Consider the following 12980-nt stretch of genomic DNA (forward strand, 5'->3'; position numbering starts at 1 on the left):
AAAAATGTGTAATACTTGTTTGCCAGAATTTTGATTATGTTTTATCTTATTTTGTCACAGTTAAATAGTTTTATCATTAGGGATTTTAATTGCATAGAGTTTATAGAATTTTTCTGATTACTCTATATCCATTTAGCTAAAAAAAAAAAAAAAAAAAAAAATCCCACTGTACCACTTAACGAAAAGAGAACCATCTAATGAGATGCAATCAAACTGCAGGCAGATGCATCATAAGGTGTGGCTGAACAATTCATATATGTGAAAGCTTTGTCACAAATGTCTTACAGAGTCTACATAGTATACAAGGGAAAAGAAGTCCTTGAAGAGAGTAGCAATTGCTGTACCCTGGGAACTACCAGTCACTCAGTGGTAATATCACTCCGTTTTATAAAGAAAAAAAGAAAACAACCAAAGACTGAAAATGGGGGAAACCAAGTCCTTGAAAATTTTCTTCCAAACTTCATAATGTGGGCAATTCCCTCTCCCCATCTTCATCCTTTTCCTGCCTCTCACTCACTCTGTTACTCACCTGTGTTTGTTCCTAAGTCTCAGTCCTTGACTTGAATTCTCCCTTGCGAAGATTTCATGTGGATAACGCATCTGCTTATGCAGTGCCGTCAAGTCTCTGTGAGGGTCTCAACACCAAGCTCTAGACCTGGCTTCTCTCCTCACACCTTGCCAAGCTCTCTGACTCTTTCCCCATTCCTTGCGGCCAATCCATGTCACCTTCAAGGTGGCTATAAAGTCCTTTCGATTCTTTCTTCTCTCTTACATTTGACACTTCAATTCCACACAAACTGCTCAGACCTGTCATTTTCCTGCTCAAAATCTCAATAGTCTGGAGCTCTTGGTCTGGCATGAGACTCTCAATATACCTATTTTCAACTAGGCCAGTTGATTAACTATGTGAACTGGAGATGGGCGCTTGCCATCTGGCTCTACACAGATTGAATCATGAGCCACTGCAGCAGCCAACCCTCAACATCCCCTGAAAGGAGCTTAGGGTGGAGATCAGGAGTGTGAGGAACTCTGTGCTCTGGGAAAACTGGCAGAACAGGTCTTCAAATAGATATTTTTAGGAAAATACTTTATTTTATTTATTTTATTGTCTTTTTTTGTCGGATTTGTTTCTGCTGAGAGCCATGGCAGGAACTCCCCAGGAAAAGATTTTCTGAGGCCAATTCTTACATCTCTTCAAATCTAGAAAAGCACTAAAATCCTTCATGGTGACGTCTACTCCTCATGACTAGCAATAGCTTTCATGAGACTAGCAGTTTCATGACTAGCTAGTCACAAGAGAGATTAGCATGAGACTAGCAGTAACTAGCTTTCATGAGACTAGCAAAATGCGTGCTTGGTTGCATGTACCTCCCCCTTCACCCAAATCACATGTATACTGACAATTCTCCCTGCCTCTTTGAAAGAATATTTCAGAACTATCTAAAATGCTGCGTCCCAAGCTACAGTCCTCATTTTGCCCCAATAAAACTTAACTCTCAACTTTTAAGTTGTACATATTTTTAGGTTGAAAACTAACACCTGAATATGGTATGATTTTATAAAAATGCATTAATAAATATTTTTATTAACTTATTTTCTATAAACTATAGAAAGTCTTTGGATTTTAAATGCACTGTATTGAGTAAAGAAATGAGATGGTGCTCCATAGTCATTAGCAGATGCTTTCACTTATTTACTGTTGTTAAACTTTGCTTGATTAAGCAAGGGAAAGAAATTTAATTAATAAGTAACTCTCTGCTGCTAAGGAGTGAATAACCCAATCAAGATTTGCATCTGACCCAACAACCTTTGAATGATCAACTATATCCTTCTGATGACAGATAACATTTTAGGGAGAAGAAACGGAGTTAAGTGGTCATGGCTGGGGTTTTAGCAACTGGTGTACTATATCCCATTTATTTTGGTGATGCCCAGAGACTTGATTTTGCTCAAGATACACTAACCATTCTATTCAAGCCTAAACACAAATGTATCTGTTCATTCAACACATCTGTACTAAGTATCCATGTGTCAGGCACCAGCCCAGGGAAGAACCAGGGTTACGGCAGTAAATAAGGCAGAGACCCTCCTTTACTGCCTTATCCCCATCCTGATGGGATTTAGGAGTAGTGTAGCTGGCACTGAATGAGGGCAGTTTTAGGGAAATATGTGTTGCAAAATGGGAAAACTATGGAGTTAGTAAGAGTGTATAAATGCTAATGAGAGCATACAGGGTTATAGGGTTCAAACTGAGGTTCACAAAAGATTTCCTGGGAAGGTGTGCACAGGCTGCTGCTGCTGCTTCTTGTCTCACCCTTGCCCTCAGGGTTTTGCCTCATTTCGACTTATGCTTCCAAACTCTGCTTTGATTTCAGGTCCTTCGAGAAGCCAAGTTTGAACTTTCCTTATAAAAATCTGAATTGCTCTTTCAGACTCCTTGGTATTCCAGAAGCTCGTGTGTTACTGCTATCTTGGCATTAAAGATATATGGGGATTATTACTTGCCAGTCTCCCAACTGGATGGTGAATTCTTAGAGGGTATCTTTACATCTTAAGTGCCCAGAAAGTGCTTAATAAATTTTGCTAAACAAATGACCGAGTGAAGGTTTGGCAAGGAAAAATACCGAACATTTAATTTCTGCCTAGGTCGTAACAGATAAAGCAAAAGATAAAACAGGTGAAGGTTTTAACCAAAGTATTTTGGGTAGGAGTTTGGAGCACAACACAAGGGCTGGATTAATCTGTGTGTACATTGGCTGTGCTTCTGAAGCCCATAGGAGTTAGAAATGTATCCTGTGACATTTTAACCCACAAATCTCAAAGGATACTTTACCAGGATTTTCTCATTCTGAAATAAAAGATGCTCAATCTCTCTCTCTCTCTCTCTATATATATATACACACACACATACATACAAACATATTATCTAAGTCTATATTTATATATAATATAAAATTTCCATGCTTTTAACAGAGCATACATTTATTAAATTAATATAAATATTATAGAGTTTAGTAAAAGAAATAAGCTCTGGTCCTAATTTCAGAAGATGGTTAATCCTTGTAATCTAGCCTCAGACAAAGAGTGCTACCTAGTGGTTCAATCTGCAAACAGGGGAGGAGACATGCCAGAGGCTAGAAAACCTGTAGATGGTACATCTCAATAGTTCAACCTTGTGTCACAAGAGAAAAAGATGTACACAGCAGCTCATCAGGTTGATGGGAAGAGGAAGAGGCAGTGATATAAGCGGTTGTAATCAAAGCAAATGATATGGCAGAGATTAAGAACTGGACTGAGAAGTCAGCCAGGCTGGGTTTTGAAACTTGGCCCCTGGACTGTATGTAAATTCTCAGGCCTGTTCAATACTTGGTTATTTTTGACTTTGAAATAGAGATAAAAACATTGACTACCTGATAGGATTATTGAGAAGATTAAATGGGATATGTATAAAACATTACAATATCTCTTGGCTTTTAACTCAACTCAGTAAGCCCAGTTAACTTAGTAAGCATTAGTTTGTTAATACTATAAATATTATTATTTTACTTAGGATGCAAACAAATTGAAAATAATTGTAAAAAAATCTCATCTATTTTTTAAAAGTAATGAGATAATATCAACTACTACATATATACATAGAAATTATAAATATCACACCATAGTTTTAAAAACATGAAAGAAAATGAGAAAGTAAAAGTGGTTCCGTGTTACATTTCAATCACACAGTTCAATTGTAGGGTTAGTATTTTCAATGAAAACAAAGAAATTTTTAGAGATAAAAAGATTTCAAAATGAACTCTGAAACGTCACTTTTCTCTAAAAATACTCAGGATCCTTGTTGCAACGTCCTTAACCAAATTCTCCATTTTGCAATACTTAGTCTAATAAATCTATTTTTATACATACAGTTCTTAAAGATCAAGATGGTCATTTGAATTTTTTGTCTACTTGTCAGAAATGTAAAGGGAAAACACAACAGACTATGAAAGGTAAGCAGGACCCTGTAACATCTAACAGGGAGGGAATGAGAGGCAAAGTAAATAAAACCAATCAACACAAAACAGCATCCTGAGGACAGGAAGAGGGCTCCATGGGGTTGGGTGCTGAGGAGCTAGTGAGAGGTTTTTGAAAGGAGTCAGATTCAGATAAATATTGGAGACCAAGTTGACTCACTTTTTTTTTAGTGAAGCTAGCATATCCTTCCACAATAATATCACATGAAGCTCACCTGTATTAAAGATTTTGCATACTGCTGGTCATAGTGCTTCATACCGTACTGGCAAGTATGATGAGGAAAGAGGTAACAATTCAATATTTCACACTGTATCTTGATGTAAAGCAAAACTGCTACTTAAAATAGTATTAAGAAAGCACATTGCTTTTGAAAGGATGCTCTGGACAACACTAAGCAGCAACATGTGAGGCAACTTCAAATAATAATAATAATAAATATAAAACATTCACTTGAGATCTGAAAGTAGAACTTTCAACACCACCTCAAAGCAATAATGGAGGGATGGAAAATAGCAGTGCACAATCTCGTCACAAATATGTAGATCCACACATTTTTCCTATTTTTAAGTCATATTAAAACTTGAGAACTTCACAACAGCCTACTAAAATCACAGATCAACAGGATAAAAGGAGATAAGGAGAAAGAGCAATTTATGAATACGGTTTATTACCATGGTTACAAACTTTCAGAACAGGCCTCTGAGACATTGGACTGAGACTTTGCCGAATATCTGTTAAAAAAAATAAATAAAAGAAACTTAATATAGAGGTCTGTTCATCTCAAGAAATTTAACAGTATTAGACTTTTTTCAAGGGTAAGTATTTCTGGAGGCGAAGCAATGCTTCAATACCCCGAAATACTTGAAGTAATAATGTTATGACTTTTACTTCCCATTTAATTATGCTACTGTAAGCTCCACTGGGATAAGGTACATATGGTTCTTTAGATGAGACCTGTCACACTAATCAGGCTTTTCCAGGCTGAGTGCATTGATTTGTTAATGTGTTAGTGACACTGGCCAACTGGAACACTTCTCTCTCTGACACTTGTCATGGCAAGAGAAAGACTGAACAAACTTATGAAACTTCTGGAGAGCTATTGCCCAGAGCACTACATCCTTGACACATGACTTTAAAAGAATTACAAAAAGGGGGAGTGGGTTATCCTTTATGATAGTTCCCTAGAAAGTAACATGAAACAAGTATACTGTTCACCTTTTGGCTTCGGTGTCCTTTTCCTTCGGTCACGGAAGGCAGCCCCCGACTGCAAGGCCTCCAGCAGACTATCCATCACTCCTGTCTCGTCGCCCTCTGTAAAAAGAGATGCAGGGAGTTCCATCAGCCCTCTGGGTTACCATAGCAATGTCAAGGCCTACAGAGAAACTGGTGATGGTATGGTAGGGGGAGGAAAGATAAGATGCCAGGACTAAGCCAGCAATTTCCAAATATGATAGGACTTTTAGTCCCTTATAAATCAAATCTTTTAATGAAATCTGTCTCATTAGTGCCTGTGCTACTGTCTACTAAAGAGACCCGAGTTTCACTGATTCACTTCAGAGCACTGCTTTTATAGGCTGGTGGCACAACAACTTTAAATGGAATATGGTTCTAGTCACATCTGTGTCTCGGGTTATCATAAATCACATTTCCCTTGCAGAAATGGGTTATTTTCAAGGCACCGGCTTCTATTCTAAAATCAACCAGGTGTGGGAGAACGTTTCTGTTGTTGTTATTGAGATTCTGCTATCTAAACTTATCATACAAAATTATATTTCCAGGCTAACTTTTGTGAACACACTTCCAACAACCGGTTTTTCATATTAGAGGAAAACTGCCCCCAGACTTTAGGTAACACAGAACAGTCACTACAGACTTTTCCAGAATGTATGAAAAGTTTGTCTTCTATAATGAAAAATAAATCAAAAGAGGCTCTCAAAAATCTAAAGGATTGTATCACACATTACGATTGGTTTAAATTGATATTCTGAATGTAAGTAATGAAAATATGTTTACAGAGCCATTCTCTCTAAAAATCCAAGTATCTTATAATAATCATAGTTATTTATAGTTGTCAATGCTAAATCTTGTTAAATGGTTTAAAAAAAAAGAAAGAAAGAAAGAAAGAAAAACTTCTGGCTCAACCAGAATTCATGGACATGCCCAAGACTTTTTTTTTGTCCCTTAGAGAGAAGTTATTTTCAGGCATTCTCTGTGAAATTGTGTGGCTGGTATAAACTCACGTCTAAAGTACTAGAAAACTATTTTCCTCTATTTTTTATTTCTTTTTTTGAGACGCAATCCCTTTACAAGGAACAGATGACAAATGAATGCAGTAGAGTACAAATAACATACTCATTTACAGTTTATAAACAGATATACAAATATAAATATGTACCGGCCCTTTTCCATCTGCTTCTATTTCATTTTTAGAAAAGTACTAAACCTTGTAGGTGTAATCAGAAAAAGTGGGTGAGAAATAGACCATTTAGAGGTTGTTAATATACATGTAAATTTAAGCCAAAAGTGGCTGGATGGTTATTTTAATTAAAACACATTAAATATTTCAGAGACTTTAGTAATTATCCAGCCATCTTTGAAGGTTTACACTCAAACTCAACTATATTTTTCCTAAAAAGAACTGCAGGTAAAGCTAAACATTTAAGGTTGTGAATACATTTCGTCAGTAAAACGAAACACTGAACTTCTCTTAGTAAATGTGCTGTTGGTGGTGGTATTGATGTAGTGATTGTGAAACCATTGTATGTGTATTCGAAGCCTGAGCAGATGGGTAAACATGTTGATGTTGTTGGCAACAGAGATGCTTGCTGTGGGAAAGGAAACACAAATATGGAGTGGGAGAAGGAGAGGGAGAACCACGAAGCACTGGATTGTATCTAATGGCATCAGATAAACTTAAGCTTTTAAAAACTTTTTCTAGCTCTGCGGCCCAAACAACCTGTAAGTAATGATACTACAGTAGCGATGAGCACACCTGGCCCTGATATCTTGGTTTCTAAATTTTATTATTCTCTAATAGGAACGAGAATACTTAGAAAAATGGCTGGTTCTAGGGCTGAGATCAAGAAAGTGTGGGAGTTCCTGTTGTGGTGCAGCAGAAACGAATGTGAGTGGTAACCATGAGATTACAGGTTTGATCCCTGGCCTCTATCAGTGGGTTAAGGATCCAGCTGTGGTATAAGTCGCAGAAACGGCTTGGATCCTGTGTTGCTGTGGTTGTGCTGTAGGCTGGCAACTGTAGCTCGGATTTGACCCCCTAGCCTGGGAACCTCCATATGCTGCAGGTGTGGCCCTAAAAAAAGAAAGAAAAAGGAAAGTATCAAATGAGCCAGGGAAATACTGTTGTGTCAGAAAACAAGAAAGTGCTCAAAGACAGGTAGGGATATATCAAAAGATCAGAGCAGCCAGGCTGAAGGGTAGCCTTGGACAAATTTAGGACAATTTGAACACTGAGTAATGATAAGTAATGATGAGAATAGATTATTACATGTTGGGAGAAGAATCATGCATCCAAATTGATACCGAAAAATTTTTAACAAATATTAAATATGGGGGAAGAAACGTTGTTTAAAGAAGAATGCCAACCAATAGATGTCAAAGATATAAAGAGGACCAAGATCCATTAACATAAGAGATATAGCTATGAGGGAAACAGAAAACTGACCAATTACAATTCACACAGTAAAAATTATTTAGGCAGCAATCATCAATGGTTACAAAGACCATTGCATGTAAGGTTTTGGAGGAACAAGATATGGACAAATCTAGTAAATATCACCTTACCCAAATAATCAAATTTGCCATCACCAGTAATGAGATACATGGACAACAATTATCTCTGAAGCGATGCAGTGAGATGGACACAATGCAACCTGTGTCACACTCTGCACAAAAATATTTACCCTGAATCTCAACCTGAGGAAACAATCATACAAATCCAAAATGAGAGACATGCTGTGAAACAACTGGCCTTAGTTCTTCAAAATCATCAATATCATGAAAGACCAAGAAGGAGAAAGAGAGAAGACAAGGTTAGGGAAGCAACTTTATAGGTTAAAACTGATTAAAGAGACATGACAACTAGATGCAACATGCAATCTTTGATTAGCGCTTGGGGCATAAAAAAAGTTATTAAGTGATATCAATGGGTAATTAGAGCAATTTTGTTTTGTTCTGTTGACTATGCCTGTGGCATGTGGATGTTCCCAGGCCAGTGACTGTACCCATGCCACAGAGGTGACAACACTATGTCCTCAACCTGCTGAACCACTAGGGAACTCCTAGAGCAATTTAAAAATGTGCTAGATGTTAAATAATTATACTGTACCAATTATGTTACCCGAGTGTGATAACTGTATTATCATCAGGTAGGATAGTCCCACTGTTATTAGATGCTGACACATTTAGGCTCATTAAACAACTTACATCACAGTTCCACGTTATCAACTTCATGGTTTCAACATACTGTTCTATAGACAGAACACCCTTCCCACTCTGTTCACCAAGCTACCTCCTCCTTCTCCTTCAAGGCAGATAACTGAGACTGCCTTCCTGACCTATGTGGGCTGAACTGTGTCCTAATCACGTGTGGTACACATGGCAATAAATCCTGTATAATATTGTTTACTTGATGGTTTCTACCACGAGACAATGAGTTGGTCGAGGGGTGTGGGGATTGCGGTTTTCATTTATCTTTAACAGCTCACAAAGAAAGTGTTCAGCAATATGTGCTGACTAGATTAACAAATGAAGCACTAATGTGGTCGGCTGGAAGGAGTTACCACACAGAGAATATAGGTCACCGATGGGGAGGGGATGTGCGGGGGCCCATTCCTACCACCACTGTACACAACACGGCATTGTTTCTTCCTTCACTGGTCTCACATATCCATTCAGTTGCCACACCTTGCTCATCACATGTCAATATCTCAAAAATTGACCCATTGTTTCCTTTTCTGACTAAACTTCACGTCAGTGGTCCAGAATTGAAATTTTTTTCATCTGAAATATCACAAGTTGCCTGAAGTCACATTGCTTCTAGTTTCTCCCTAGTTCTAATGCATCCCATACAGCACTAAAGCAGAACCATGACCCCTCATCACAAATTTTCAATGTCACTTCCCACAATATAAAGTCCCAACTATTTTACTTGCCCCTGACACTGATTCCAATTGCTTACTGAATCTTATCTCTTATTTCCAACATCACAACCTGTTCTTCAGCTAAAGGCAATGGCCTGTGCGTCTCCACAAACATTCTCTCTCCCATCCATCAGTCTCCATGTGGAACTTCTATCCCTGGTCTTGTTCCACAGAGCTGATGGCTTTAGCCTTCATTCCCCACAGGCACAATGGAAAGAATGCAATACTGGAGTAAGAAGACCTTCATTCTAGTCTGAGCTGTCAACTGGCTACATAATCCTTCTTAACATGTGTAATAGAGATGATACCTATCTAGGGTTCATGCGAGAATCAAATGGGATCATAGAAATGAAAGTACTTTGTAAGTTGCTAAGTGATATAAAAGTGTAGGGAAATAAATTCATAAATAAACTCTACAATATAGTTTAGGAAGTTTATGTAATATGTGATTATTGTGTTTTAAGCATTGTCTTAGATACAGTGTAAATAACTCTTTCATAGCATATTTGATTATGTCCTTGAATAACATCACTTCTAAGGGACACTCTGATCAAGAAGTAGTAGACTCTTAAAATAATTCCATGTATAAAATGGAGACATAAAATGAAGATATTATTCCAAACGCTAAAAATGCATTGAGAATATTTACTCATCACATGGTTACTGAGGGCTGCTATGCACTAGAACATTCTTAGGCATTAAGGATACCTAGGTCCAAGAATGAACAAGCAATGTTTTCTGCCCATAAGAAGCACAAAAGTTTGTTAGGTATGATGGCAAGAATCTACTGGATATGTAAGTACTCCTAGTGAATTAAGACCTGGTGAACAAGCAGGAGTTGGCCATGGCAGGGACTGGGAAGGGAACAGCATACCCGGCAAAAGGAATAGCAGGTACTAAAGCAAAAGTTATAGATAAAACACAAGTGAGGTATAATAAAATACTTAAATGCCTCATATTTACATCATTCTAGTACAAACCAGAGAAATAAAAATTAGCCATTTTTGTTGTAGACTACAATTCAGTTTCTTTAACAAGTCAATTTATATTCAAAATATTTATAGCCTCACTCCTGCTGAGAAAAACCTCTTGAATAAAGAGACTAGCTGCAATAGTCAAAACTGTGCTTTGTATGAATAACATATCACCTTGCTTAATTTGTAAATCATATTTTAAAAAGTCACACAGCATCAAAGGAAATGGAGAAGGGAGAGTTAAAAATGAGACTTTTCTGAAGGAGAATCAAGGGGATGTGGAGACAGGCAGAGGGTGGAACTGATAAGGAGATCATGTGGGAGACGATCAGGCTATAGGACAGAACCATGGCCAAGGAACTAAAAGCAAATCAGCTGGGATGGACCATTTGCAAAAAATGATTGTGCTGTACTTCACAGACCTGTTAGAGAGTTTGCATAAAATTGTGACAGGTATACACAAATAGCAAGCAAATTTAAAAACAATTATGAGTATAAACCTATAATATTGTCCAACAGGAAAAAAGGAATACTAAGTGGAAGCATGAAGAATATTTACATTTTTGTGGTATTATACACACTGGCTATTCTTTTGATCATGAAATGTGATATAAGCATAATGTGAAGACAGCAGATGTAAAGGAGGAGGGGTACATGAGGAGACGGTAAGTGGGGAGAGGGCACACAGGAACTAAATATTCAACCACTTTGGAACTCTATGTCTAAAATGAAGAACTGACAAATAGCAGTCTCAGAACACACATACATATATATATATTGCTATGAGCCTACTGTATTTCTTTAGGAATCTGCATAAATCACATCAACAAATACAAAGAAACTGAAAGATTCCCGACATGAAGAGACAACCAAGGAGGAGGAGGAATGAGGGAGAAAGAGGTTGATCTTTGACCTAAACGTGCTTTCTTATCACAGAAGGAAGAAGTCAGGTAATGAATGGTCCAGTACAAAATAATGAGTATTGTGATGAAAAGCCCCACCAGGAAGGATACCTGATACAGGGCAGAGGGAGAAGGGACAGCAGTTACAGAAAGCCTCCTGGATACCTAAGACTTAAAGAAGTTTTTACATTTGCCAGAGCTTCCTGAAGAGGGTAGGCCCTGCAGAGTTCACAGAACAGCTGTATGGGGGACATGAAACACTTGGAGGAACTGTCCAAAGGAGTGAAGGGCAAGGTACCAGTGAGGGTGCTGGGAGGCGATGCTGAGGAGGCAGGTAAGGGTCAACTCATCAAGCACTGAACATGCCAGGCTGTGGAGTCTGGGGTTTATATTTAAGGGAGCCATTGACTTGTTTTAAGTGAAGAAGTAACATGGTCACATTTCTACTTTAGAAAAACCACTCTGAGAAGAGATAAGACAAAGGGCAAGGAAAATAAGTAGAAGGCGGGCATGGTGATTTTTTTTCCCCCTACATCCACGGCATGCAGAAGTTCTCAGGCCAGGGTTCAAACACACACCATAGCAGTGACCCAAGCTACAGCAGTGACAACAATGGATCCTTAACCCACTGAGCTATCAGGGAACTCCTTAGTGATTTAAATGTGGGAAAAATGTGATTGTGAGGGCCCAAGTAAAGAACAGAAATTGTGAAAAAGGAAAAGAGAAAGTAGGAAGAACAGAAAAATCTTGGTCTGTATGGATATATGAAAAAATGAAGTTGAGTCTAATTTCCAAGTATCTGGCTTGACCAAATGGATATATGTTGGTATTATTAACCAAATATTGGGTTATTTTTGTTTCATGTTAGAATGGGCTGAGCCAGGAGGATTCAGTCTGGATAGTTTGTGAAGTTCATTAGATATCCAGCTTCAGGTGATTAAAGGTATCTAGAAGGCTGATGGTTTCACAGGTTTAAAACTTAGGCAAGAGGAATTGGTTACACTAATAGGCTGATCTTAGAAACACAGTGGTCAAACTTGAAGCTATATAAAAGAACATAAGCATAGTGAAATGGTAGTGAATGCAAGTTTTGAATTGAAACAACCTGTATTTAAGTTCTGGCTTTCCAATTAGAAATCATTGTGACTTCAGGCAAATTACTTAACTTTACTAACCCCACCCTTTTTTCCCCTCAACTTTAATGTGTGACTAATAATAGTGCTTACCTCATATGATTATTAGGAGAATTAAAGGAGATAAATCACGTGTAACACTCAGCAGATTGCCTGGCACATTATAAGAACGTAACAGTTAATCTCTGTGTGGTCACTATTGATATTATGTTAGAGCATGACCTCTGTTGGGAAGGGTGTGGTGTGGATATAAGAAAAGAGAGCTGAGAGGAAGCCATGAGACAAGCTAATCCGAATTTATTGTTCATACGGGGAACCAGGTTTTATTGGCTTTATTTCATAATCTAGTTCAGTCTTTAACTTTCTAGAACAAAGCTCAAAATACTACTTAACCCAGACAACAAAAAGACAGGAATAACTTAAAATGTCTTTGAACTTGTCTTAATCTAGATGTGAAAGCTGAAAATTTATTTGAAATCAAGGGAGTTAGAAAGCCAATGTTCACTGAGATTTCACTAATAAAATGATAATTAGAACAGTTCACTTTTATACTGTAATTAAATGACTAGCTCAACCATGAGAAGTGGAATTTTACATTAAAAAACCTAATATTTTAACATTTCTGTTTTCTCTCTATTGTTCATTATTTGCATAACTCGAATTCAATATATTTCCTGTTACTAGAAGGAAAAAATTAGAATCTTTTACAGAGAAGGTTTTTTTTGTTTGTTTGTTTTTCCCCCTAAACAGCAATAACAAAACCAATTAAGCAAAATCAAGGAGTCAAAGTGTTGGGAC

General features: G+C 37.5%; 1 protein-coding gene across 2 annotated transcripts in view; it reads right to left on the reverse strand.

Annotated features, from left to right (window-relative positions):
• The window catches only part of DIAPH3 (diaphanous related formin 3), a 501230-nt gene that overhangs the window by 107220 nt on the left and 381030 nt on the right, over positions 1-12980 (reverse strand). For both annotated transcript variants that reach the window (XM_084982461.1, XM_084982460.1), the window contains 2 exons: positions 5230-5325; positions 4686-4745 (listed from right to left, as the gene is read on the reverse strand). In XM_084982461.1, the coding sequence (XP_084838587.1) occupies positions 4686-4745; positions 5230-5325 (156 nt within the window). The remainder of the gene's footprint in view (positions 1-4685; positions 4746-5229; positions 5326-12980) is intronic.

The sequence above is a fragment of the Sus scrofa genome, chromosome 11 (assembly GCF_054392235.1).
Source record: "Sus scrofa isolate SSC_HxYL_T2T_F1_AM1 chromosome 11, Sscrofa_HxYL_maternal_Yorkshire_Landrace_v2.0, whole genome shotgun sequence".
NCBI classification, from domain to species: Eukaryota; Metazoa; Chordata; class Mammalia; order Artiodactyla; family Suidae; genus Sus; species Sus scrofa.